The 27,528-nt window shown below is 40.1% G+C and overlaps 1 protein-coding gene across 1 annotated transcript; it reads left to right on the forward strand.

Moving 5' to 3' along the window:
* Nucleotides 1-2,351: 2,351 nt before the first annotated feature.
* Nucleotides 2,352-3,071, forward strand: LOC138215399 (Golgi-associated RAB2 interactor protein 2-like). The gene has a single exon (XM_069177519.1). It carries the CDS (start codon nt 2,352-2,354, stop codon nt 3,069-3,071), a length of 720 nt encoding a protein of 239 aa, XP_069033620.1.
* The last annotated feature ends 24,457 nt before the right edge of the window (nt 3,072-27,528 follow it).

Here is a 27,528-nt window from a genome sequence, read left to right on the forward strand (position 1 = left end):
AATAGATGAACAACAAGCTGATATTCATAGAAGTAAATAGATAAACAACAAGCTGATATTCATAGAAGTAAATAGATAAACAACAATCTGATATTTATAGTAGTAACTAGATAAACAACAATGTGATCTTTATAGTAGAAAATAGATTTAAAAAAACCAACAATCTGAGCTTTATAGTAGTAAATAGATTAAAAAACAACAACAATCTGATCTTCATAGAAGTAAATAGATGAACAACAAGCTGATATTCATAGAAGTAAATAGATAAACAACAATCTGATCTTTATAGAAGTAAATAGATGAACAACAAGCTGATATTCATAGAAGTAAATAGATAAACAACAATCTGATCTTTATAGTAGTAAATAGATAAACAACAAGCTGATCTTCATAGTCACACATTACTGAGCAGACAACAACATTGTTGCATGCAGTAAATAAAGGCCAAAATGAAAGCTGCTTAGCGGGTTTTACTCACCCATCTCTTGTCTGACCTGTGGAGGAGATTCACTTTAATTTAATTTAAGTCCACTAAGTACTTGTTTTTATTATGAAACGTTCTGCATTGTAAGCCGGTCATTTTTGTTTTCGATGTACATTTAGTAAAGTCCTCAGAAGTTGAAGCCCTCGAAGTTTGATGTTATAACACAATTTGATTAAATTGAATAATTTACTTTTGGTATAATTTGGCAAATCACTGTCACCACCTCATCCATCTGATTTTCCCTGGACCTTCAACCGAGGTTACCATCATTCTTCTCCAATGTCCCCTGATTTCACCAACCAGTGAGGCAGATGGCCGCCCACCTCTGGCTTTCATCGGAGGCTTCTTCCTCTTGAATGAATTCCTCTCAGTAATGTTGTAACGTTTTCTTGTCCGGTGTGTTAAGATGTCTTATGTTGTTATTTTGTTTTGTATAAATGTAATTGAAATCCACCTTCTCCACCACCTCCACTGTCTTGTTATGTTATATCTGCTACCTTTATTTGGGACATCATTCTATGAAACAGTCATTACATCATTATTTCCTCTTTATGATCTCTGTTGATTCATAGTTAAATACATAACAGTACTATTATTAAAAGATGAAATATTAGATATTAGAATTAGTTTGACACGTCTTGCTGTGGGTGTTTCTGGTTACTCTCTAACAGTCGTTCCCTCGTCACCATGTTTCTACATTCCTTCCCTTGTAAATACATTTTAATAAGGTCCTGTCCTTGCTTATGTTGACTAAAATTACCTCATTAAATTACCTTCACCTTTGAGGGTCTTTAATTCCAAAATGTGGTGTGCTCGTGACTCATAAACATATTTATTTATCTTTCTTCATGAAAATGGTACAAGTTTACGTGCTGCCGTGGGAGCATCACACCTCCACTACCGACACGTCTGTTCTCACTTTCCAACAACAGTCAGAATAACTCCATCAGCCTCTTGCAGTGAGAAACACCATGGTCAATACTTGTCTTGATAAAATGAAGTGGATAATAAAATGATGTTTAACTAGTCAAGCTCAGTTCAATCACTCCAATTTCTCCAATTACTGACGTCGTTCCTTTCCTGGTTTGTTCCCAGTCAAAGCTGATGAGCTCATATCAATAATATTTCCACATAAAGCTGCAGTTACTAGATTAGAGCTGATTAAAGAGAATTAGGTTTGACTGACATATTTCTGATGATGTCTGTATCTGGTGGAATTGGCTCATCTGAGTGGTGTATAGTGGGACCACTACAGCCGGGCTGATTATTCCAGTCGGAGCTGTGATGTGCATATTTATCCTGAGGAATATTCATTTTTCCACTCCTGCCTTCTTCACTGCTAATGTATTCCCTGCTGTAAATACCTTGAGGAGGAGCAACACTGCTGCTGATAAATAATGCAGCACTGATAAATGAAGCAGTGTGCGGTTTAGTGACTGTGTTGGAGGCAGAGTGTGTGCAGAGCAGTCACTCCACTTTGTCTCTTCGAGGTTGTGTGTATTTTCTTTTGTAAGCGTGCCGCTATGATAAAAAGGCAGCATATGTTTCTTCCTGTACCGCCACCTCTGTCACAAGCAGCAGTCGTGTAAGGTTCTCTCCCCTGACAGAACAGCTGGAGCAATTACACACACGCGTGCAGATGCAGACACACACTCTCACACAAACCCACATTTCTCTACAAGCGTTTACAAAACCGTTTTCTGTGCACACATTGCTGATGTGATGTGAAAACATGGATCATAACAGCTGAGGGGATAAAAGAAGGCCCCGTCTATTTTAGGGTTTTGTTACACATCCCATGACGTGGATGGCATTATTTACATACTCGCATGTGTAAAGAAAGAATCATTCCTGGAGCCGGGAAAACATGGAGATCACTGAGATCACGGAGAACACGGAGATCACGGAGATCACTGAGATCACTGAGGTTATGGAGATCACTGAGATCACAGAGATCACTGAGATCATGGAGAACACAGAGATCACTGAGATCACAGAGATCACTGAGGTTATGGAGATCACTGAGATCACTGAGATCATGGAGAACACAGAGATCACAGAGATCACAGAGATCACAGAGATCACGGAGATCACGGAGATCATGGAGAACACAGAGATCACAGAGATCACAGAGATCACTGAGATCACTGAGATCATGGAGATCATGGAGAACACGGATATCACGGAGATCATGGAGATCACAGAGATCACTGAGGTTATGGAGATCACTGAGATCACTGAGATCATGGAGAACACAGAGATCACAGAGATCACAGAGATCACAGAGATCACTGAGATCACGGAGATCACGGAGATCATGGAGAACACAGAGATCACAGAGATCACAGAGATCACAGAGATCACTGAGATCACTGAGATCATGGAGATCATGGAGAACACGGATATCACGGAGATCATGGAGATCACTGAGATCACTGAGGTTATGGAGATCACTGAGATCACTGAGATCATGGAGATCATGGCAGAATCACGTCAGACCAGCGGCAGAACATCTTCCTTGAGAACCTCTGTGTCTGCTTTGACCTGTTGTCATCGAGGTTGCAGCACGCTCACCATCATCAGTTAGATTCTCCTCAGAAGGTCCCGTTGTTGTTATTTGTTCAGTCTGATGTATTTTCCACATCCTGATGAAGGACACACACCCAGGGTTCTCACTGCTCAGGGAATATCAGGGAATACCAGGGGATATCAGGGAATACCAGGGGATATCAGGGAATACCAGGGGATATCAGGGAATACCAGGGGATATCAGGGAATACCAGGGGATATCAGGGAATACCAGGGGATATCAGGGAATACCAGGGGATATCAGGGAATACCAGGGGATATCAGGGAATACCAGGGGATATCAGGGAATATCGGGACATTTTATAAACTCTTTTACACACAGGTAATTTTATGTTTTTGGTCCAAGTCCGAGAATATCAGGGAATTTAGTTTGCATGTTTTAGATTTTAGTTTCCATTTACCAAAATGTAATATCTTCCATGTCTGTAGCTGTAACGTTAGTGAGCTAGTTATTATCAGTGTGTGTGTTTGGTAGCATTAGTGCTCACTGACATATATTAAGATGTGGTTTATTAAGCTGTGAGCTAATTACTGTTATTGTTAGATAATTATGAAACCAGTATTTAGACAAGGATTGAATTGATTTTAATATCAAACAGATGAACATGTGTCAGCCTGTTTTTAACAGACACGTCTGTTTTTTTTTTGTCTGTCCAGTACAACAGCAGCATGTTTTTCTGTTCATTATATCTCATGGAGATTCAGCTCTTTAGTCACTGACAGTCAAGAGAGTTTAACATTTGATTTAAAGTGGGATCGTTGCCCACCGTCGATATGAACTTCTTGCCAACAACTATACAGTAGGATATACAGAACAGCCTTTAATTGTCTATATTCTGATCAGTGTGCTCTCACTCTTCGTTTGGCATCTAGAGGTTTTTTAAGGAAAGATTGCAGCGATGGTTGAGGCCAACATGAATAAAATGTGTGTGACAGGATATGTACAACATCGATCCACCACACTGCTTCACACACGTCACTGTTTCTGCCCTGCAGCAGAAATGACATATTACCATTACTGTGACCTCCATCGCTGGTATTACATTACATGTACATGCTTGAATATTGTCAGTTTTGTTTTATAAATGTTTGTCAGTTCTTGTTGCTGAATGTGACTTGATGTGTTCCGCTGTATACACCAGACTCGTCATGATACAGTGGAGAGCGTCAGGAAAGAAGTGGGTCAACATAATAGGAATGAGTGCAGCATTCAGGACCTAGCAGCATATTTTATTATACTATTTAATTTAATATTTAGTGTTGAACCATGAAACATTTAAATCTGATCGACAACAAACCACCCAAACAACAACACTACGATACTGCTCACCAATAAACTCATAAACAGATACCAGCCTTCCTGAAGTTGACCCAATTACTAACATTGTTTTTTATCTTTTGGAATTTCAATCTTGTCATGATGTGTTTTCAGTGTTGTGTTTGTTCACAGAGAGTGGGAGCGATGCTTTAACTGGCTCAGTTTTATCAAAGCTGACAAAAACTGGAGGCTACGGTGAGATGGAGAGCAGGGTGGAAGGCCAGAGGCAGCTATAGCCCTCACAAATAATATCAGAACAATAAACACGTTGAGTAAATGGCCACGCTGGCAGACATCTCTGTCTCTGGAATGTCACCGGAGCCTGATTTAAGATTCATCATTTCAACACATTAGCTGGAGCCATCTGGAAGTGAAAACTTCTGCCTTTTCACACCTCTAATTTGTGTTGAAAGAAGGTTTCCGAGATAACATTAAGGATGTTTTAGTACCTCTTTAATGATACATGAAACTGTATTTCACAAAGCTGGTGAAACTATTCATGAGTGAATGCAGCAGATTAAAGGTGGGAGGAGCAACATATAACCAATACAATAATGCTGATTAGAGATGAAGGAGGAAACACAAATAAACCAACTGAGTTGGGCATGGCACTGTATGTATAAGGAAAATAAAGACAAAATAAGATTTGCAAAAGTGATAGAAATGGAGATAAACATCAGTAACAATATTCCCTGCAGAGCTACTAGTACACTGAAATTGATCTGATAATACTAACCAGGTGATTCAGCTCATTTAATTTTTAACTGCTTTGTAAAAATGTTAAGATTTCAGTTCAAAACTACATTTTAAATATTTTGTTCAGTCTGAGACAATAGAAGGGCTGAAAATCGCTGTGTACGAAAACATATCACAGTGCTGGACAGATGGACAAAATAGGTCATATGACCACACATGTTTGAAGAGTCATCCATTTTTCTCCCCCTGTAATGGACACGTGGAATCAGTGGTAAAGACATTTAAGTTCAAAAAAGTGTTTTGTGCAGTTCAGAGTGATTGTTTTTATGTTCAAGGAGTCACGGTTGTGTTTTCTGAACAAAGGTTTGAAAGAATATGCGAGGAATAACTCTAAACTGATGGATCAAAGTTGAGCCACTTCCCCCAATTATTATTACTATTATCACAGGATTATCAAAAGTAGGTCTTATTTCTACACTGTTTGCTTACTGTGTATCACCAAAATGATGTGACAGTTTAGATTTTAGACCAAAATCACAGATGCAGCCACCTCTACTGCATTTCTGTTTGCTTTGATGCAGCATTATTAGATATACTTCTAAAGTGATTATTGTAAAGGGTCAGGACACCTTGAAATATCAGAACATATTTTACTTGAAACATCACTGTCATTGTCTCACCTCGACAGCTATTAGAACTGACTAATAGTGGGGTGTATTGTCACCCTCAATAATCCAGTATTCTATTCAAACAAGGGAACAAACATGTGAAAGTAACGAGGCTACTAAAACACAGTATTCAGTCTGAGCTGTTGAAGGAGGACATTTTGTGAGATCGACCGAAGAACAAGAATGAATGTTATATTTAATGTAATAATGTGAACACATCATATGTGTTTGCTTAATTTTGTGAATGTTTGCCCTCCTGTGTGTCTCCATGTGAAAGGCCACAGTGAGACGCACACATGTGTGACAAGATGTCCTCGTTAGCCTTCTCTCTCCTCACAGCTCCCTCCACTCACTTCATTCTTCCTTCAGCCATGTTTGCACAGAGGGAGCTGTGTGATCAGCAATATCAGCAGCTCCGTCTCAGAACATGTCTTCACAGTCGGTGCACAGTATTGATGTGAAGGTTGTTGTGGCAGCGCTCGGTCTCAGGTCCTGTTTGGTACCGAACATTATCCGTCCGTCATGATCTGTCTGGGCGTGACCGCATCAGAAGGGGCCAGCTTTAAGCCTCCTGTTTACACCCGACGTTTCACATGTCGATGGACCACTTGTGATCAGATCTCACCTCCCTGCTCTATGTGCAAAATAAAACGCAGCTACACCACGGAAATATACTAATATTACACTATAATAAGCACAGGAAGACGAACAGATACGGGAGACGATGAGTTTAAGGGCAGGCTTCAGGTGAACGATTGAATGGAGGACAAAAAACATCCAAATGAATGGACCTGCTGTAACGGGACGGTAATGTGTGGAAGCACCGGGTCTGATATCAACACCGGTACGTAGAGCTGCTTCTACTCTATTGCTTCATCAGAGAATGTCTTCCAGTGTGTCCTCAGGACTCCTTGTACACACTGCTAAACGAATGTGGCCACGTGTCCCACACCATCTCTGGATGTGGCCTGAGCTGATCGGATCTCAATGCGTCCACACCTGAACTACTGATCCTATGAGGCCATGATAGATGATGACAGAAGGATACTACTCGGTGGAAACAGGCTGTAACACACAATCACTGTAGTTACAAACATAAAATGTGAGAAAATAGACTTGAGGTGTTAAAATAAGCTTTGATTCCTTTTTATGTGCAAAGACAATGAAAGCAGTTCCACGGCCTGGTGAGACAGTTGGACTGAATCAAATAAACATTGAATTTCCATTAACTGAAAATTCAATGTTTAACTTTCTGATGAAATCATTTCAATCAAATCAAATTCAAAACACATAAAATGACTGACATATGTTTTGATAAAGCAGTTAACACTATAGCAGCTATATGTCATGTTTTTTTTTATGATTTTATTCGCTTCTTTCAGTTCCCTAATCGGCCTCAGCTGCACTTACTTTCTGTTTCTGTCAGTATGTATTCAGTTCATGTCAGCTGGTTGAGTTCAGTCTGTATCATGCAGTCTGTGTTTCTTTGTGTTTCTCAGTCACCTGCTACAGATTCCTGCCTGTTTCCATCTGAGGAGTTTTATTTTGTTTCTTTATGTTCCTGTTCTTTTGAAATTATAATACATGTTTAGTTTTCCCAGGCTGTGCGTCCTGCGTTGAGCTCCAACCTTCTCCTGAATCATAACACTGTATTAATTGATTCTTTTATTGTGTTTATGACCTGCTCTGATGAGTAAGGTTTGTAAAAAAAAAGCAGTAACAGATTAGAAAAACAGCAACGCTGGCAGTCTACCTATTAGTTAAGATGTTCAGCTATTCCTGAAGCTTAAACAAATTAATTCCACAATTTAGTCATTTTTGTATCTTGTTAAATGCTAAGCATTTGTCTATTTAATTAATAAATTAATTAATAAAGTGTATAATTTTTTTTTTTTTTAAACTCAAATCAAAATTTAAACCTATTAACTATATAGTTATCTTCCACGTCTGTTTTCAGGTTGTGTCATTGGCTAACACTCAATCCCTGCATTTGCCTGTGATATGGTAGCACACCTCCTGACACATCCAGCTTTATAAAGTTCTTCTTCCCTACTTCTCATCACACATCTCAGTGTCTCATGCTGATGCTCTTTGACACTGAAGTGTTCTTTGAGGATAACCATAGCAAAGTGTATAATGACTTATTTCATCCATTACGATGAGGCCAAACTAGATCACAGTGCATTATGGGCTGAGAAACAACTCGTAAATGATACAAGGTCTCTGGTTTCACCCAGAAAGAGTCTGAATTCCTGCATGCCAGACACAGTTATAAAAGGCAGCTGTGTACCAGTGCACACTGCGGAGAGTTTTAACAGAGACAAACTGTGGGAGGTTCAGGCAGGTTGGAAAAGGATGACATGTTTATTCTCAACCAAATGTTTCCACTTTGCAACCCAAAAAGCATTCAGAAGCAAAATTCAGAATTTTGTGACTAAAACTACCAAAACTGTAAAAGCAAATTAATCTGCAATGCAACTATTTTTATTCTCAGTACAGAATTTGTTTTTAATAACAAACTTGATGTTTGATTGCAGTGAAAGAAATTTGCAAAAAATCTTACATTGGCTTACATAATAAAGCCTTCATAAAAGTCAAGGCAAGACAAGTTCATTCCATCCATCATCATTACCCAATTTATCCTGAAAATACAGTTTCAGGTATCAATTCCAAAGGGCAATTTGATTTGTTTTACCATCAGTCTTTTTTTAATTAAAGACTTTGGTCTTAGTGTCCGGTTCCACTGGCAGGTATATCTGAGTGTCATCGCTTCTTCTTTTTCTTGCTCGGTGTGTGAAATGTTTAGTTATTGATGTGCACCATGCTAAACAACCAGCTAGCCGTAGGAGCTAATCAGGCCTCTGTAGGCAGTGCGCAGGTGTCCAGGGTTAGCCGGTCCCCCGCAGCACCTGAACAGCCGGGACCGCAGGGCAGCTGGGTGGCCCTGGAAAGGAGGCATAGTCCCAAGAAGAAGCCCACGGTTCACCACCGACCCCTTCACGTCTCCAACCGATTTTCCCCACTCGGCGAAACACCCGCTGAGAAACCAACCCTGGTTATTGGAGACTCTATTTTGCGGAACGTGAAGTTAGCGAGACCAGCAGCCAGAGTCAGATGTCTTCCCGGGGTCAGAGTCAGATGTCTTCCCGGGACCAGAGTCAGATGTCTTCCCGGGGCCAGAGTCAGATGTCTTCCCGGGGTCAGAGTCAGATGTCTTCCCGGGGTCAGAGTCAGATGTCTTCCCGGGGCCAGAGTCAGATGTCTTCCCGGGGTCAGAGTCAGATGTCTTCCCGGGGTCAGAGTCAGATGTCTTCCCGGGGTCAGAGTCAGATGTCTTCCCGGGGTCAGAGTCAGATGTCTTCCCGGGGTCAGAGTCAGATGTCTTCCCGGGGCCAGAGTCAGATGTCTTCCCGGGGTCAGAGTCAGATGTCTTCCCGGGGTCAGAGTCAGATGTCTTCCCGGGGTCAGAGTCAGATGTCTTCCCGGGGCCAGAGTCAGATGTCTTCCCGGGGCCAGAGTCAGATGTCTTCCCGGGGTCAGAGTCAGATGTCTTCCCGGGACCAGAGTCAGATGTCTTCCCGGGGTCAGAGTCAGATGTCTTCCAGGGGCCAGAGCGAATCAAACCTGAAATTGCAAGCTAAGGCTAATCGTAAATACAGCAAGATTGTTATTAACGTCGGCAGTAACGACACCCGGTTACGCCAATCGGAGGTCACTAAAGTTAATGTGGAATTGAAACATCACTGGTGAAAGTACTAACCATCTTCTAATAGCCTCAGATAATGGGCTCGTCTCTGTACTTGTTCTTCTGGACCTCAGTGCTGCTTTTGATACGATTGATCACACAATTTTATTAGAGATTAGAAGACGTTACGAGGATTAAAGGAACTGCATTAGACTGGTTCAAATCCTACTTATCAGATAGATTCCAGTTTGTCCATGTCAACAATGAGTCTTCCAGACAAACAAGAGTTAGTTATGGAGTTCCACAAGGCTCAGTGTTGGGTCCAATACTTTTCACTTTGTACATGCTTCCATTAGGAGATGTCATCAGGAAGCACTGCATCAACTTCCATTGTTATGCAGATGACACTCAGCTATATCTTTCTATAAAACCAGATGAAACTAATCAGTTAGTAAAACTTGAAGCCTGTCTAAAAGACATAAAGGCCTGGATGACCAAAAACGTCCTGCTTCTAGATTCAGACAAAACAGAAGTTCTTGTACTTGGTCCTAAACACCTCAGAAACTCTTTCTGTAATCACTTAGTTACTCTAGATGACGTTGTCTTGGCCTCCAGCAAAACTGGGAGGAACCTTGGAGTCATCTTTGATGAGGATTTGTCCTTTAGACACCATATAAAGCAAATCTCCAGAACTACCTTCTTTCATCTACGTAATATTAATAAAATCAGGAAAATCCTTCCTCAGCGTGACGCAGAAAAACTCATTCATGTGTTTGTTACTTCTAGACTAGATTATTGTAATTCCTTGTTGTTAGGATGTCCAAATTACTCATTAAAAACCTGCAGCTGATCCAAAATGCTGCAGCAAGAGTACTGACGGGATTTATCAAGAGAGATCATATTTCTCCAGTTTTATCTTCTCTTCACTGGCTTCCTGTTAAATCAAGAAGATAATTTAAAATTCTCTTGCTGACTTACAAAGCTCTACATGACCAGGCTCCATCATATCTTAGAGATCTTATAGAACCACATCGTCCTGACAGATCTTATAGAACCACATCGTCCTGACAGATCTTATAGAACCATAACACCCTGACAGAGCACTTCTCTCTCAGTACGCTGGTCTACTTGTGGTTCCCAGAGTTTCCAAAAGTAGAATGGGAGGCGGAGCTTCAGTTTTCAGGCTCCCAGTTTGTGTCTGATAAAAAAAATAAAAATACAAATAAAGATCTTTCTCTGTTGGCATGTTGTCTACTGCTCTCACCCAGGCACTCTGACTTGTGGGGTTCCTCAAGGGTCCACTTTAGGTCCAATTCTACCCGTCAGATAGGTTTTAAATGAGTTTAAAGTCCACAGTATCAAACACAACAGTGAGTTCCAGTAATACAAGGACAGCACCTTCAGCAACATCACTTTAAGCAAAAGATCATTAAAAATTCTTAAAAGAGCAGATTCAGTGCCATAATGTGACTTAAACCTGATTGAACGATCTCACAGATGACATTCATACTTACAAGAGACTGCAGATGCTGGAAGACACCTGTTTCCGTCACCTTAGATGAAACAAGACTTGCTGGATCATCTGTAGGGTCCAGGTAAACCTTGATCACATCCTCCAAACACAGAGTTCTGCAGAGCACAGCATGGTGAACCTCAGGGTAACAGTTCAGCAGGTCTTCAGTCTACTGTAGTGTAAATGTCACTATAAATATGTTTTGGAACCACATTAACAACTAATTAAAAAAGAGCCAACTCCCTGGTCCAGATAGAAAATAAATAATAGGTACATGAATATATTGTAAATATTAGGTTTATAATCCAAGTCTTAGAGATAATAACATGAAAGAAGACATACTTGAAAAAATATCATATTAATGACTTACAAAATGAATTACATTTGATCAGAATATATACCTGTCCTATCAACATGCTTCATCACACCAAGTGAAAACGATTCTGTCTCCTGGTCTAAGTCAAGGCTAACGGTGAGCTCACTGAGGTTTCTCCATCCAGAAACCAGAGACTCAGTAAGAGCTTAAGTTCTGTAATATGAATGTAAAAAGACTGCAGGTGTGCAGAGAAGGAATTTAACTCCGCCGTCATCACAGCAATGAGAGTTTACCTCTGGCCTTGTGACAACAAATGTGATCTCAGTGTCAAAGTCAATTTAGTTCTGAGATGGAGGCTGAAGGGGGAGGGGGTTGGTGTGTGTGTGTGTGTGTGGTGTGGTGGGGGGGGGGGGGGGGGGGGGTCAGTGAAAGGACCAGGAAGAGGTGTGGTGAATTTATATAGCTGCAGCCTATCTAGTTGACCTTGTGAGAGAATGACAGAAACAAATTGTTTCAGACTCTCTCCTCTCCTCCCTCTGTTATTCCCATTCAGCGCAGCAGATCATCTCAACTGCTGCTTCCTCTGTTCTCCCTACAACACTTATCGCACAACTCTTAATTGGATGACTTATTTTGACAGAAGAGGAACATATTTGTTTCTCTTTTCAATATTTTCCATTTCCTGTCTCCTTATTTGTTCATCTATTTCACTTTCATGCTTATTTCGCTGTCATGCCCCCCCCCCCCACTCCTCCTTTCTCCTCCTCCTCTTCGTCTTCGTCTCTCATGTGCTAATAATCCTGGACTGCTGTCGGCCCTATGGCACTTCCATGTGTTGACCGAGGTTTAAAGTTGATTTAGTGGCTCCCCGGATGCCCTCTGTACTTCCAGCGTCTATCACAGATAAAATCCAAACACATCAGAGCCGGCTGCACCATCAACATGTAGCTGAGCACTTCAGGACAGTGCTGGCATGCAGAAGTAGAGCCAGTGAGGCCAAGGTACTGATGCCAGGGCTAAAACGTACCTGCATTCACAGCGTGAACTTCTCCTTCATCCCTTGGCTTAGCTGCAGTAGATCAGTTCACCTGTTGGTCTCCTTGGATATCAACAACTTTTCACTAAACATCTTTCTATACTGCATTCTAGGCTACTCATAAAGCCACAGTGTATTAACTCACCACTCAACCAGTGCTTCACCGTGAGTGCTTAGCTACAACCAGATGGCACGAAGAGGAAACAAGGGAATACTGGTTCAACAGAGATGCAAACGTTATACACATCGAGATCAGTTTAGCAGTTCTGATGAGGACTGTTGTCTGTAGGAGCTCTTCATGTTCATCCAAAAACATGCACCTCAGGTCAGGTTACCTGGCGCCGCGCTAGTGGCAGCCTGCTGCAGCAGCTCCCCCCTGAGAGCCCCCCTGCTGTAGCGATGACATTTCCCCTCGGGGATTAATAAAGTGTATAAAATCAAAATCAAAAAATGAAGCCGAATATAACCCTAACAATGTCAAAACATAATAATAATGTCATCGGTTTGCATCAGGGAACCATACAAATATCAAAGTATGTATATAATGCACTTAATTATAACAGAATGATTCCAGTGCTGGGATTTAAGAAGTGTCCTCTGATGATCAACAACTACTTTTATACTCAACACACTTGTTCTGTACAATCAGTACTAACAGGACAGAAAATATGATCACCTAAATACTTATTATAAAAATCAAAAATAGAAAGAACGTAAGGAGGCAAACATGCCACTGTTCTTTATGTTGTTAGATCTAAATAAGAAGGGTTGTCTGGCTCAAACCTGACTGTCAGGGATGTATTTGGTTTTATCAGATGAAGGTTTGGTTTATGGGGAAAACCTGGCAACCCAGGGTCAGTGCTGTTTTATTGGGTTCCGGTGTTACTTTTACTTCATAAAACAGGCTTCACATGCTGAACGGTGTCGGTGCGCGTGGGATTATGTCACGGTGGAGGAAAGTTTATTTTCAGGTTGAACTACAGGAGACGGGGAAGGAGATTCTCCGGGTGACAACCAGCTTCCGACTGGATAATTATCCGGATATGTTACCGGTGAACCGGAGCGGGGACGGTGGTGCCGAAGGAGCCTGGCTCGTGTGAACCGGACCAGGACTGCTTCAGGAGCGAACCGGAGCCGGTGAGGTTCACCAGTGAAGAGAGGAACTTCTCCAACTGGACCGGCTGCAGATCAGCTGGAAGATGTTCGGCTACAGGTAAGCCTTGCTTTAATTCTACATACATGTATGGACTGAGGTTAAATTAATGAAAGGAATTAGGAGTGATTGCGTCAGAACAAACAGGTGTGCAGTGTCCAAAGTGCTTGACGTGGTTCTGCTTCTGAACTTCAGCTGAAATGTTCTGGAATATGAAATAAGGAGGCCCAGATGTTTTCAAAGCAGTCTGCACTTAAACTGAATAAAAAAAACAACAAAGGCAAAGCAAGATGAAGCAGATGAAACGGTGTGTTGGTAGTCTCAAACATCTCAAAATACACTTTGAGTCGTTGCTCGTTGGTCCTCATATTACATTGAAATGTATGGAAGTCATGTATGACTGTCCAGAAGAAAATAAACTGTGTTCAAACATGTAGAAAGAGCTACTTTATACTGTTTTATACTTTATATATTTACAGTAATGTGATCCTGCACTGAATATAAACTAAATTCAGCAGTTCTTGTTTTGTTTTATTTGATTTAGCTGTCAGCAGTGAAAAACACTTGAATATGTCTGCTAGAAGTCCTTCACACCTCCAGCAGCATCATAGTGTCTGATTAGAAGGAGACGATCAAGAGGCTCCGTTATTGCTCATCATCATCCTTTATTACAAAATCTCAGCCGACTGTGGTCTCTAGTGTCACTTCCAGAAAAAGACAGTTTTGATTTGTAATAAATTCACCTCACTTGTAATCATGATTGATGGCAGTGAAGAGGAAATTAATCCCAAAGAGCATGAATTCATGTTCATTTACAGATTGTCTGCAAATCATATGTGACAGTAAAGGTGAAGATAGCTTCTGTTGTGAAACAACAAGTTTCTTATAATCTCATCCCAGTTTACTTTATCAGGATAAATAGAAGATGAAGAGGGTTTACCAGATCAGTGGTTTTCTCAGGAGTTTCTTTCAGCAGAGGTGTTTGTGAATGTGCCAAAACATATCTTTTGTGTGCTGCCAAATCGTGACTTGCAGGGATGTTTCTGCATCTGCCGGCGCCAGACGGACTCTTGAGACTTTAGTTTGTTGTTTGATGACCATTTCCATCTATTTGGTGTGAGCCAGCTGCTAGCTATCTTATTGTATAGCTTTTCATTCTTAACTGTTCTTTTATCCAGAATCGCTTGGCATGTCTGTTTGTTATACTACAATACGTAGTTTAGGAATATAAGCGCCTGCATAATGAGGAATATTTTATCGGAAACAATATTTAATAAGTTCACTTCTTCCTCAGTGTCACCAAAATCAATTCACAAATCCATGATCTCCTGTTGGTTAGACTAAAACTCTTAGTTTGAAAAAAAATAAAACATTTTAAAAGGAATTTTTATCAGGAAAAATACTAAAGGAGATACGTGTAGGGTTTGGGGTGACACTACTCTAATATTTATCCAAATTAAATATTCTCAAAATTAAGCAAAATCACATGTTTCCAGAATAAAGGTCTGTGTGTAAAATCACATGCAAACTTCACACCACCAGCACAAAAATGTCCAGCTGATCTACTAACGACGTGCAGTGAGGATTGCTTCTTTCAAATGTGCAATTTAACACATGGCATGTTTGCCTGCATGCATATGTAATATTTGGCGTTTATACCTGAACGTGTAAAATACTGGGAGGGAACATGTAGACCGATACATTTATCACCCGCAGTGATATTTACTAAACCTGACAGTAAAAACAGGAGAAGTGATTGTTGTGTATTTTAGTATGAATGAAGGTATTAATCAGATGAACATCAGGAGAGACGGCTGCTCTTATTGTGGTGAGAAGGAGACGCAGAGAAACCAGAATACGTAGAGAACGTGTTTTTACATCCGTTAAACATTTCTGACGTCAGAGGCAGAAATTATTCAGACAGATCGTCTGTCCAGAGATGAAATTTTAGAGTAATTGAATGAACTGAATGATGATCGACAGCAAACAGCGTCCTGTTTTTCAGGAGTGAGTTGTCCCAGGACCTGAATGCGTCACTGTCCCGGGTCCTGAATGTGTCCCCCAGAGTTCACAGGTAGCTTCATCAGGTTCCCACTGAATGAAACAGAGTCAGCTGCTCATTACAGAAAGATCTGGACCCGGTGCTCAGAGTTTGTTAGAGAATCTCATCCACTGTCCTCTTTTATTTTGACAAGTTTAATTATTAAGATATTTTTCCATCTTCTCTTAATTTCATATTTTGATCTTTTTGTTTTTCCCACATTTAATTTCTCACTGATTATATTCTATATAGTGTTTTGTTGTTGTTTATATTTCTTAATTTCAATCGGATCAAATTTCCTTTTACTCTTGCAGTCGTTCAGTTTTTTTCACGGCTGGAATCACTTTAACACACAAATGCTTCATTTAAATAGTGATTTACACCTGAAATTAATTACAGAGTTTCTCTTGGTAAATCACTTGCAAAACGGGTGCAAAATATATGTGCAAACTTTTGGAATAAACATGCCAGTTCTGGACTGTTTTCTCTTCAGCAAATTATAATCTACATATATATTTATATATAGATTATATATATACATACATAGATACACACACACACACACACACACACACACACTCACCGGCCACTTTATTAGGTACACCTTGCTAATACCGGGTTGGACCCGTTTTGCCTTCAGTACTGCCTTAATTCTTGGTGTCATAGATTCAACAAGCTGCTGGAAACATTCCTCAGAGATGTTGGTCCATATTGACATGATAGCATCACGTAGATGCTACAGATTTGTCGGCTGCACATCCATGATGCAAATCTCCCGTTCCACCACATCCCAACGGTTCTATTGGATTGAGATCTGGTGACTGTGGAGGCCGTTGGAGTTCAGTGAACTCATCGTCATGTTCAAGAAACCAGTTTGAGATGATTTGATATCCTGCTGGAATCAGCCATCAGAAGATGATCATAAAGGGACGGACACGGTCGGCAGCAATACTCAGGTAGGCTATGGTGTTTAAACCATGCTTAGTTGGTACTAAGGGGCCCAAAGTGGGCCAAGAAAATACCCCCCACATCATTACACCACCACCACCAGCCTGAACCGCTGATACAAGTCAGGATGGATCCACGCTTTCATGTTGTTGACGCCAAATTCTGACCGACTATGTGAATGTCGCAGCAGAAATCGAGACTCATCAGACCAGGCAACGTTTTTCCAATCTTCTATTGTCCAATATTGGTGAGCCCGTGTGAATTGTAGCCTCAGTTTCCTGTTGTTAGCTGACAGGAGGCACCCGGTGGTCTTCTGCTGCTGGAGTCCATCTGCTTCAAGCTTCCACGTGTTGTGCGTTCAGAGATGCTCTTCTGCATACTTTGGTTGTATCGAGTGGTTATTTGAGTTACTGTTTCCTTTCTATCATCTCGAGGCATTTTCGCCAGGAGAACTGTCGCTCACTCGATACTTACCGTCAGTTTACCTGTGGCATCGGTTAACCTGGGCGACTGTTAGTTTACCTGTGGAACCGCCAATTTACCTGGGCGGACTATCAATTAACCATTATACATTATTTTGATTTCTAGTCCAGGCACCTGAAACTTGAGTTTGTGTAAGTTTTCATCTGGTCTATTAAAACGTGGGAATGAAATACTATTTCGTGCTCATGATTAAATTTGTTTCTCTCTATGGCCACTCCGGGGCTTCGTAGTTCCTTACCGACTTCTGATAAATTTATAGAATTTAGACATTGCAGCGGGAGTTTGACTCTCAGTGTCCTTGTGAATCTGTGTTTTGCTCACCATGATGTCATCACTTCACTGCTTCATCCAGCTTCTCTCCTTTTTTTCTATCTTCAGAGAGCAGACATTGCTGACGTCTTCAGAGTGTGGTGTTCCTCAGATAGGTGGCTGCTCTGTGGCTCCTCACGATGCTGGCTGCCTTGAGGGGGACTGCCTCAGCTATACACTCATAAAGAGACCAACACAGTTTCTGCTGTACCGCTTTAGCACTTTCCTTTGAAGTGGGATTTCTATTTTTCTTTTCTACTTTTTAATTTCATTTTGCAGACGCTAATGTGAAACATTTTACTTTGTAGTTCTACTGGCAGAATGAAATGTGTCCCCTTGATGAGGAGACCTGTTCCAAAGTGGAAAGTATTGGCAAACACACACACAACACACACACACACACACACACACACACACACACACACACACACACACACACACACACACACACACACACACACACACAGATTCTTATATACTTATTACGGGGCACCTGCATAACTAATTAATGGTGACAGCTAACTCACTCTCTCTAAGAAACACTCACATGCTCTCACAAACAGCAGCATCAATCACAAATGGAAGCGTTCTCATTTTCATTAATTTGGCTGTGGATTAAAGCTGACCCATTTTTGCTAATGGAGTCTGCTTTGGACAGGAGAAATGGTGGAATGAGGACAAAGCAGATTAATGGTTATTATACACCTACATAAAAGGAGCAAGGTACCTGCAGGGCATCTCTGACAACAGGTTCACTCCTGTTTTAGTGCATTTTAGTCCAACACCATGCGCACACAGACACACACACACACACACACACACACACACACACACACACACACACACACACACACACACTGAAGACAAAATAATTTTCTGTGCAATATTTATGTATATAACGGTTTTGTTATTCTACGTCTGTGATTCATTTATATATAACATGATATAGCCTGAAGGAAGTTATTGAAATTTAAACATTTTGTGTTATGATAATCTTATTTTCAAGTCCCATTTTCACACATGGCACAGGGGCTTATGTATGGCTGTCTGCTCTCATTTTGTATTTCAGTGACAAACTTTAAACTTGACTGTGTACGTGTCCGAAAAATGCACTATTTAGAGCAAGAATCAAGTGGCACAGTGCAATTTTGGTGTCAAGGATTAGAGGGATTTGTGATCAGCCCACCAGCCTGACCGGGGCCTCGCTTCATATAGCAGCTCATCTTCACTGGGAGAGCTTATTTGGCTTTTTATATGTCTCAGAGCTCAGTGGAAGTTAAACATCTGTCTGTCTGTCTGTCTGTCTGTCTGTCTGTCTGTCTGTGTCTGTGTGTGTGTGTGTGTGTGTGTGTGTGTGTGTGTGTGTGTGTGTGTGTGTGTGTGTGTGTGTGTCTGTGCGTGTGTGTGTGTGTGTGTGTGTGTGTGTCTGTGCGTGTGTGTGTGTGTGTGTGCGTGTGTGTGTGTGCGTGTGTGTGTGTGTGTGTGTCTGTGCGTGTGTGTGTGTGTGTGTGTGTGTGCGTGTGTGTGTGTGTGTGTGTGTGTGTGTGTGTGTGTGTGTGTGTGTCTGTGCGTGTGTGTGTGTGTGTGTGTGCGTGTGTGTGTGTGTGTGCGTGTGTGTGTGTGTGTGTGTGTGTGTGTGTGTGTGTGTGTGTGTGTGTCTGTGCGTGTGCCTGGTTTGTAAACGGCTGTATTGAAGTCTCAAGTTCAGATTTACGTCCCGCCCACCGATAGCTGTAACCTGACTACACCACAGGCCTGTCAATCAAACAGACACGTACAGGTAATGAGATGAGCTCCGGAGTACTTTCTTAAAGCGAGAGGACTAATCTAAACGGTCTGTGGGAGACAGAATTCTTGCTGGTTGGTAGGGGATCAAATACGTATTACACACAATCAAATGCAAATCAATTTATAACTTTTTTATGTGATTTTCTGGATTTTATTTTTTTATATTCTGTCTATCACTGTTAAAATAAACCTCTATTACAATTATAGACCATTAATTTCTTTGTCAGTGGTCAAACTTACAAAATCGGCAAGGGATCAAATAATTATTTCCTTCACTGTGTGTGTATATATATATATATATATATATATATATATATACTGTATAGGTATGTATGTATGTATGTATGTATGTATGTATGTATGTATGTAGGTATGTAGGTATGTATGAATAATAATAATACAATATAAATAAATATATTTATATAAATATAGATAAATAAACATCAATTTTTTTTTCTGCAAAAAGTGAAGTGTTTTTATATGGTGATCACCCTCGCCTCTAAATTAATTTAACTTTCATAAATTCTCTGTTCTTGTATTTTTAATAAGTACATATGAAAAGAGTAGTTTGATATGAATCAGTCATTTTGAAATATGGCAGTATTTTAAGACAATTATTAAGTAGATTACTTGTGTTTTTATTGAATATTATTTATTTACATATCATTACTTGTTTCAAAATGTTTAACATGCATGCACACACACACACATATATACACACATATATATATACACACACATATATATATATATATAGATATATATATATGCATATATATATATGTTCAAGATTTTGAAACAAGTAATGATACGTAAATAAATAATATTAAATAAAAACACAAGTAATCTACTTAATAATTGTCTTAAAATACTGCCATATTTCAAAATGACTGATTCATATCAAACTACTCTTTTCAAATGTACTTATTAAAAATACAAGAACAGAGAATTTATGAAAGTTAAATTAATTTAGAGGCGAGGGTGATCACCATACAAAAACACTTCACTTTTTACAGAAAAAAATCTGATGTTTATTTTCATGCCCTGAATATTAAATGTGTGTTCTGAATGGATTTCAACATCACTTCAGAGGAATCTGAAAGCTGCCTGGGTTTTCTGACTTCAAGGTCGTGAAAGCTTTGTAGAGAGTGTTAACATGAACCTTCAGAGGAAGTTTTCAAACTGTCTTGTAAACCCACTCTCTCAACAGAAACTTTCACTCAACCCAGAATAGAATTTACAGGCTCCTAAAATGTAATGTATGCTCATCTTATTGTTGTAGGAACCAAGGAAACAAGGAGAAGCATCACTCCTTGTCATATGCAAATTAGGTTAAGGTAAAGTTGTAAAGGGGATGTTTAAAATCTGAAGATGGTTGAGGCATTAAAGTGCAATTTAACATTAGAAAGGTGCACTTGATTTGAAAGTATAATGCAACAACATTTTTTTTCAGCTGACAGTGCTGATGTTGGAAGGCTTTTCAAACAGGACAGTTTCAGTAGCTTCAGAGAATAATTCAGTCAACAGTCCAGAACATCCGTTTCTCTTGAATGGGTAGTGGAAAAATATCTGGCTAATAGAACAACCATGAAATCGACGACTGTTGTCCAACGCTTCAAATAGAAACTTTATAATTCAACATCATTGTTTTGACTGTTTGTCAACGGCTGTCAACAACTAAACATTTAGTTGGAACCACAGACTGTATATAAAAGTGTTCGTAGCTTCCAGGTCTGAAAAATGGTTCTGATCCAGAAGTGTCTTCAGCTGCAATACCAGCGAGTGCCACTAGAGGTCGGCTCCAAAAAGCCTCCGGCTCCATAGACTCCCATTCAACTTCTCTCATCAAATCCAAAGTGAATAAAATGTGTCCATCAGTTATCTCGGTGTTGTTAGCTAAAGTCACTCCTTCTTATTAGTTTTCTGGAGGTCCATCTGAAAATAATCCCTCATTCATTAGAAAAGAAGATTCAAGAAGACCTGTTTTTGGGGGCGTGTCTGTTTGATTGACAGGCCTGTGGTGCAGTCAGGATACAGCTATCGGTGGGCGGGACGTAGTATCGTCAGGTTTCCGATCAGATCGGTCAGATCCACCGCTGGCTCCTCCCCCAGCTCATCCAAATATGGTCAATTCCTGCTCCAAACCACTCTGTACTAGTAAGATGGTGACGGACAGAATCTGAACTGGAGACTTCATAACATTCACAAACCAACAGGGGATGTCACTGATGGTCGCTGCTTGGTTGAAACCAAGCTCTCGTGGAATGTAACGTATAACTGGTGATAAAGATCATTTCACTGCTTACACTTTCAGACATGAACCCGTTAATGTATATCTGGTGGCAGTTTTTCATGTTGGCTGAAGAGTGAAGAAGCAGCCTGGTAACTTTTACACAGTTATCACAACAGCCATCCTACAGCACCAGACCTGATAACATTTTCTTTATCACTTTCAGCATGGCACAAATCTGTATTCAATTACATCTAATGAGTGTAAAGGCTGCAGCAGCACAAGAGATAGATTAAAGGCACAATATATGCCACTGTCTAAGACTACTGTATTAAAAGTATGTGTGGATCATTGTCGCCTGTGCACAAAATCACTTCAATAAATTACAATGAACTGACATTTGCTTGCAGTGCATAAAACCAATGTTTTCCCTTTGTTGTCTGACTGGGGAAAAAGAGGTTTTATAAACCCTCTTATAATAATAGTAATCTCACCAACAGTCTTACGATGTATTTTCAGTATTCATCTGTGCTTAAAGTAATTTTAAAAAAAAGAAGAAAAGAATAGAAAAACATCCACAATAAAGTAAACAGGCTATTTATCAAGTGTCCTCTTTCAGCCTCCTTCACAGACACGGAGATTTTAATCCAACCAGTAAATGTCTAATGTGTGTGTACCTGCTTGAGAAAGCACATATACAACAGAGGTTGTGTGCCAGACTGAGTGGCAGCAGGTTTGTGGATCTCTATGAATAGATGTGTGTTTGTGTGTGTTTGTTTACTTGGCAGCGGCGACCAGTCCCCAGACTCCCTCTGTCTCCACTAACATCTGGCCTCTCACAGACATAGCCTGGAGAGACACACACACACACACACACGCACACACACACACACACACACACACACACACACACACACACACACACGCACGGAGACTTAGACTGACTCACCCACTCTATCTTACAAATGCCCACTCACTTATACACATACATTGTCACTCATTTAGTCGCACACACTGCAGGCTGATAAATCTCTTCAGTCACTGTGTTCCCATCTCTTCAGTTGATTGATTCATCAATTGTATTGAAGAGTTGTTTGGTCAAGTTGAGATCGCCCAATAAGTGCTATTATTAAATTGGTCAAATACATCCAGCATGGCCCACAGCTGGCTGGTTCTTATTAGACAGACGTTTCAAGTTATTGTGTCTGCAGTGAGTGGTAGATATTGTGCAGAAGACTCGTGGTGAGGTCAGAGCGCCTGAACGTGAGGATGAATTGTTTTGTTCAATATCATCGACTTCAGCTTGAGAACCTGCTCTTCCCTCTTTGGTGCAGCGCTGTATATGGACCCGGTTACTGAGCTAGAATGGCTGAGGTTAGCTTTTACTCTGGGTACCTGCAATAAGTGTGAATTAATTAATCCAATCAATCAGAATTCATTTGTGTAACACTTTTTATACAATTAGAATGTGATATAAAACACAAAGTGCTCTACATTAAAAACAATAAAAAAAACCAATAAAAAAAACAACAACTCCCCCCATCCACGCGCAAAACAATTAATGACTAGTTTATAAATTAAAGACTCGATAAAACCGGAACAGAGAATTTCTGAAAACACTCTCTACCACCAGAGGCAGGATTAAAATACTAAAATAAAGTATTATACATTATACTAATTAGTGAAACCAACTAAATATATAAATTAATTTACAATTAGGTAAATACATAAACTGAATAAAATTAAAATAAAAGTTAAATAGAATACTAAACCAGGGTAAAATTATATATCAAGAGATAAAACAGGAAAAATGTATAAACAGATAAATAAAAGGTAAATGAAATACTGAAATAGATACACCAAGGTCCGACAGGTCTGGACAGCAGGAGGCCAGTTTATCAGCGGACTCTTCTACTAGAGAACCATGCTGTTGGAATACGTGCAGAATGTGGTTGGACGTTGTTCTGCTGAAATAAACAAGACCTTCCCTGAAAGAGACGTTGTCTGGATGGCAGCATATGTTGCTCCAAAACCTGAATATCTCATTCAGCATTAATGCTTCCTTCCAGATGTTCAAGCTACCCATGCCATGTGCACTAATGCATCCCTGTACCATCACAGATGCTGGCTTTAGAACTGAGCTGATAACAAGCTGGATGGTCCCTCTCCTCTTTAACCTGGAGGATGCAGCGTCCATGATTTCCAAACAGAATCTCAGATTGTGATCCATCAGACCTCAGGACAGTTGTCCACTTCACCTCAGTCCATCTTCAATGATCTCGGTCCAGAGAAGGCGGCGGTGTTTCTGGACGTGGTGGCGGCACGGTGGTGCAGTGGTTAGCACTGTCGCCTCACAGCAAAAAGGTTCTGGGTTCGAATCCGTTCCTGGGCCTTTCTGTGAGGAGTTTGCATGTTCTCCCTGTGCTTGCGTGGGTTCTCTCCGGGTTCTCCGGCTTCCTCCCATCATCCAAAAACATGCACCTCAGGTCTGTGGACTGTGCTGACAGGTCATCATTGTAAATGAGAATTGGTTCTCAATTGATATTACCTGGTTAAATAAAGGTCAAATAAATAAATAAAAAATCATGTTTCTATCTGGTTTCTTCTTTGGAGAGTTTTAACATCATTTGTGGACGCAGCGATGAACTGTGTTCACAGACGATGGTTTCCACAAGTGTTCCTGAGCCCATGCAGTGATTTCCACTCCAGAATAGTGTGTTTTTAATGCAGTGCTGCCTGAGGGCCCGAAGATCACCACCATCCAATATTGGTTTTCAGCCTCGTCCCTTGTGTTCAGAGATTTCTCCAGATTCTCTGAATCTTTTAATATTATGAACCATTATCCCCATCTTCACTGCTGAGACGCTGAGAGACTCTGCCTCTCTGAAATTATCTTTTTATACCCAATCATGTTACTGATCTGTTGCCAGGTAACCTAATTAGTTGAGATGTTCCACCAGGTGTTTTTTTTTTTTTTTTTTTTATCTTCACACAACTTTTCCAGTCTTTTGTTGCCCCTGTCCAGAGTTTTTTTTTAAGTGTTGCTGACATCAAATTAGAAATGAGAATATATTTTACATTAAAACATTACATTTTCACAGTTCTAACATTTTCTTTGGTCTGTTTTTCAATGAAATATGGCTGTACATGATTTGATTATCATTGTATTTTGTTTTTATTTACATTCTACACATCCCAAGCTTTTTGGAAATGGGGTTGTATTTGCTGGGCCGGTTTTTGAAAATGATGACAATCTATTCCCTCAGTTATTGTAAACGAACAGAAGTGGGGGTTACAAAATACCCACTGTGAACACAACAGGCCAATATGTTTCTGTGGAGGATGAAACATAAGCAAGGCCACCCTAACTCGTCACTGCTGGAATAACAATCACAGCAACAGCAATGGGGAGAGAAAGAAAGATGCAACAAGATGATGAAAGAGACAGAGAGAATGCAAAGACATGTCATTATCACTGGAAGACACGTCATCCCTTCTTGCTGAAGGTCAAACTAGAACTTTTATACACTGAGAAATAACTACACTTTGTCTAAGCCTGTCCCTGTGTTTGCACGAGGTGTTAAATGGTGCCAGTTAATTAAAAGAAAGTTGTTTGTTCATCGGTAACACAAAGACACAGCAACACATTGCGAAGCAAACTGCCATTGATGAGGTAAATAAAAAATAATGAGATGTTTCCAGGTGGTGGATGTTTGATACTCAATCGGTACATTTCTGACAGGATGTCACTTTAGACAAGTAAGGTCACCAAGCCCGACATGGAAATAAGAACCATAAACGTTCAATCTGTATGCTGTGAAGCTTCCAGCCTGCTCTTAGACATTAGGGGAGACCTACGGGGAGATCATAATCCTATATCATATTCATTTGTGTGGTTGTTTGTTTTTATTAACTAAAGACCCTCATCTGTAGCCTGGTGTTGAAGATATGGGTGTGGGTATGCATCATAGGGAATCATCAGCAGTCATTGAATCCTACTGGGTGCAGACTTTGGGTTAATTGTGAAAGGATTGGAGCAGCTTTAACTAATCAGTATGCGCTAAAACAAACTGCAACTACATTTAGAAATAAACGCTCGACTCCAACGTTCAACAGGCATTTAACAATGCTGTATGTTTAATAAAACAACAATAACAAAAATTATTCTCTAAGACGCTCTTGGAGATGCTCGTGTCACATTGCAGGTTTGCAGATGGCACCCCAGGTGGATGTAGGTATTGCACGATAGACGTGTGTCATTGCAGGTGCATTTTCTGGATGCTGGAGTTGTGTGTGACATTCCAGGTATTTGGAGGTGTGTGTGTGTGTGTGTGTGTGTGTGTGTGTGTGTGTGTGTGTGTGTGTGTGTGTGTGTGTGTGTGTGTGTGTGAGTGAAGGTGTTTTGTGTAGAATATATTTTGAGTTTCATACCTGGTTGTGGAAATGTCTGCAACAACCAGGTGATGTGTGCGACTGCTGAAGATGTGTGAGATATAGTGTGTGTGTGTGTGTGTGTGTGTGTGTGTGTGTGTGTGTGTGTGTGTGTGTGTGGATGTCAGAAGTGTATCTGCCACAGTGTACCTGTTTGAAGTGTGAGATCAATTGCATGTGTTTTTTTATTGAGAACATCTATTGCAGTTTAAAGAGGTGATATTACAGTGGGGGAGTGTATCGGTTAAGTCATATAATATTTATAATTGTGTTTTTGAATGTGTGTGAATGTGCCATCATGTTTATCTGTCAGTTTGGTTTCAGGGATTTATACAGTGGAGTATGGAGTATTTATACAGAATGTCTTTGTGGCCTCAGTTCTGGAGATATTGTGAGTGCTTGAGGTGTGCATTGCATCCGTATTGTGTGTGTGTGTGTGTGTGTGTGTGTGTGTGTGTGTGTGTGTGTGTGTGTGTGTGTGTGTGTGTGTGTGTGTGTGTGTGTGTGTGTGTGTGTGTGTGTGTGTGTATCACAGTTGTGGAGCCTTGCAGCTGTGTTGGTGTTGCAGGAGGCTCAAAGTATCATATGCACAATTTATTTTATTAAGTTTGATCCCAGAGTTTAGGAGGTTACAGATAATGGTCAACCAATACACGCTTCTCTGATGTCATCAAGGGAGGAGGGAGTTTCTGACCCTCTCTGACTTCACAGATCACACACTGTAATTTATGAACCAGAAAGCAAGCGCATCGCTGGTAGAGTTCAATCCAAGACATGTATTTGTCTGATAAAAAGCCATCTGCTAAATCATGACAGTAACGGATGCTTTTAAGTATTTTGAATGTGCCCCAGCTTTGTCTCATGTCAGTCCTTACATTGAAACATGAACGTCTTCAGGTGTTTGAGACAGGACTGATGCTGCCACGCAGGACTCTTCTAGTTCTGTATTTCTGTTGTATCCAAGTAACCTTCCAGCCCTAAGTAGGGGTTTTATTAATATTACTGTGATACTTCACATGTCTGTTTTATTATTTTAGTCATTATACTCCAAAGTAGAGTTATATTAAAATTGCATCTGTATAATCCATACTTTTTTTTAATTAATTTAATGTGTTAAAAGTAATTAAATTTAAGTGACTAAAACAGTTGAATGTATTATTATGTCATTGTTTACTTCAGGTATTAATGACAAACATTATGTAATGTAATTCACACTTGACAGTTAGGCTGAGGCTTTCTGATATTCTTTAAATTGACCTGCTGTTCATTTTGTATTTTGGCTAACTATCAAGTCCCTCCAGGAAACTGCGATTTTGCGACAAAATGGGTTATTCAAATTAAAACCTCTGTAAGTTTGCACTTATAATACATTCCTGCAATTTTCCCGCCTTAAAGGTGCACAGAATCGGTGCAATTGTCACAAAAATCACATAAAACTCAGCAAACTGTGTTATAGTTAGATAATAAGATGCTGCAAAATATATTTTGGTCACAACAGACACAAAGATCCTGAAGGGACTAACAAATGAGCATGCAGCTTGTTAAATCGAATAATGAGAAATTAAAAGCTTTGATTCTGGCTTTTATTTCATGAAGGACAAATGAGAGCAGAGAATTGGTTTTGAAGGGCCAATTGATGTTTTTAGGAAGGTTTTACTGCACTGCTGCTCTGGCTCTTTAAAGCATGTTGTCAGAGCAACTTTGCAACAATGTGCCATCCATCTATTTTAAAGACACTGACTGGACTAATAAATAGATTGGTTATATTTTTCACACTCAGAATGTAAACTTAATATCTGTGAAACGTTGCTATCGTCCTGCGTGAAATCCTCTAATACAG

Source organism: Embiotoca jacksoni, unplaced genomic scaffold (genome assembly GCF_022577435.1).
Source record: "Embiotoca jacksoni isolate LCO1_2020_lvr unplaced genomic scaffold, fEmbJac1.0.p SCAF_74, whole genome shotgun sequence".
In the NCBI taxonomy this organism is placed as follows: Eukaryota; Metazoa; Chordata; class Actinopteri; family Embiotocidae; genus Embiotoca; species Embiotoca jacksoni.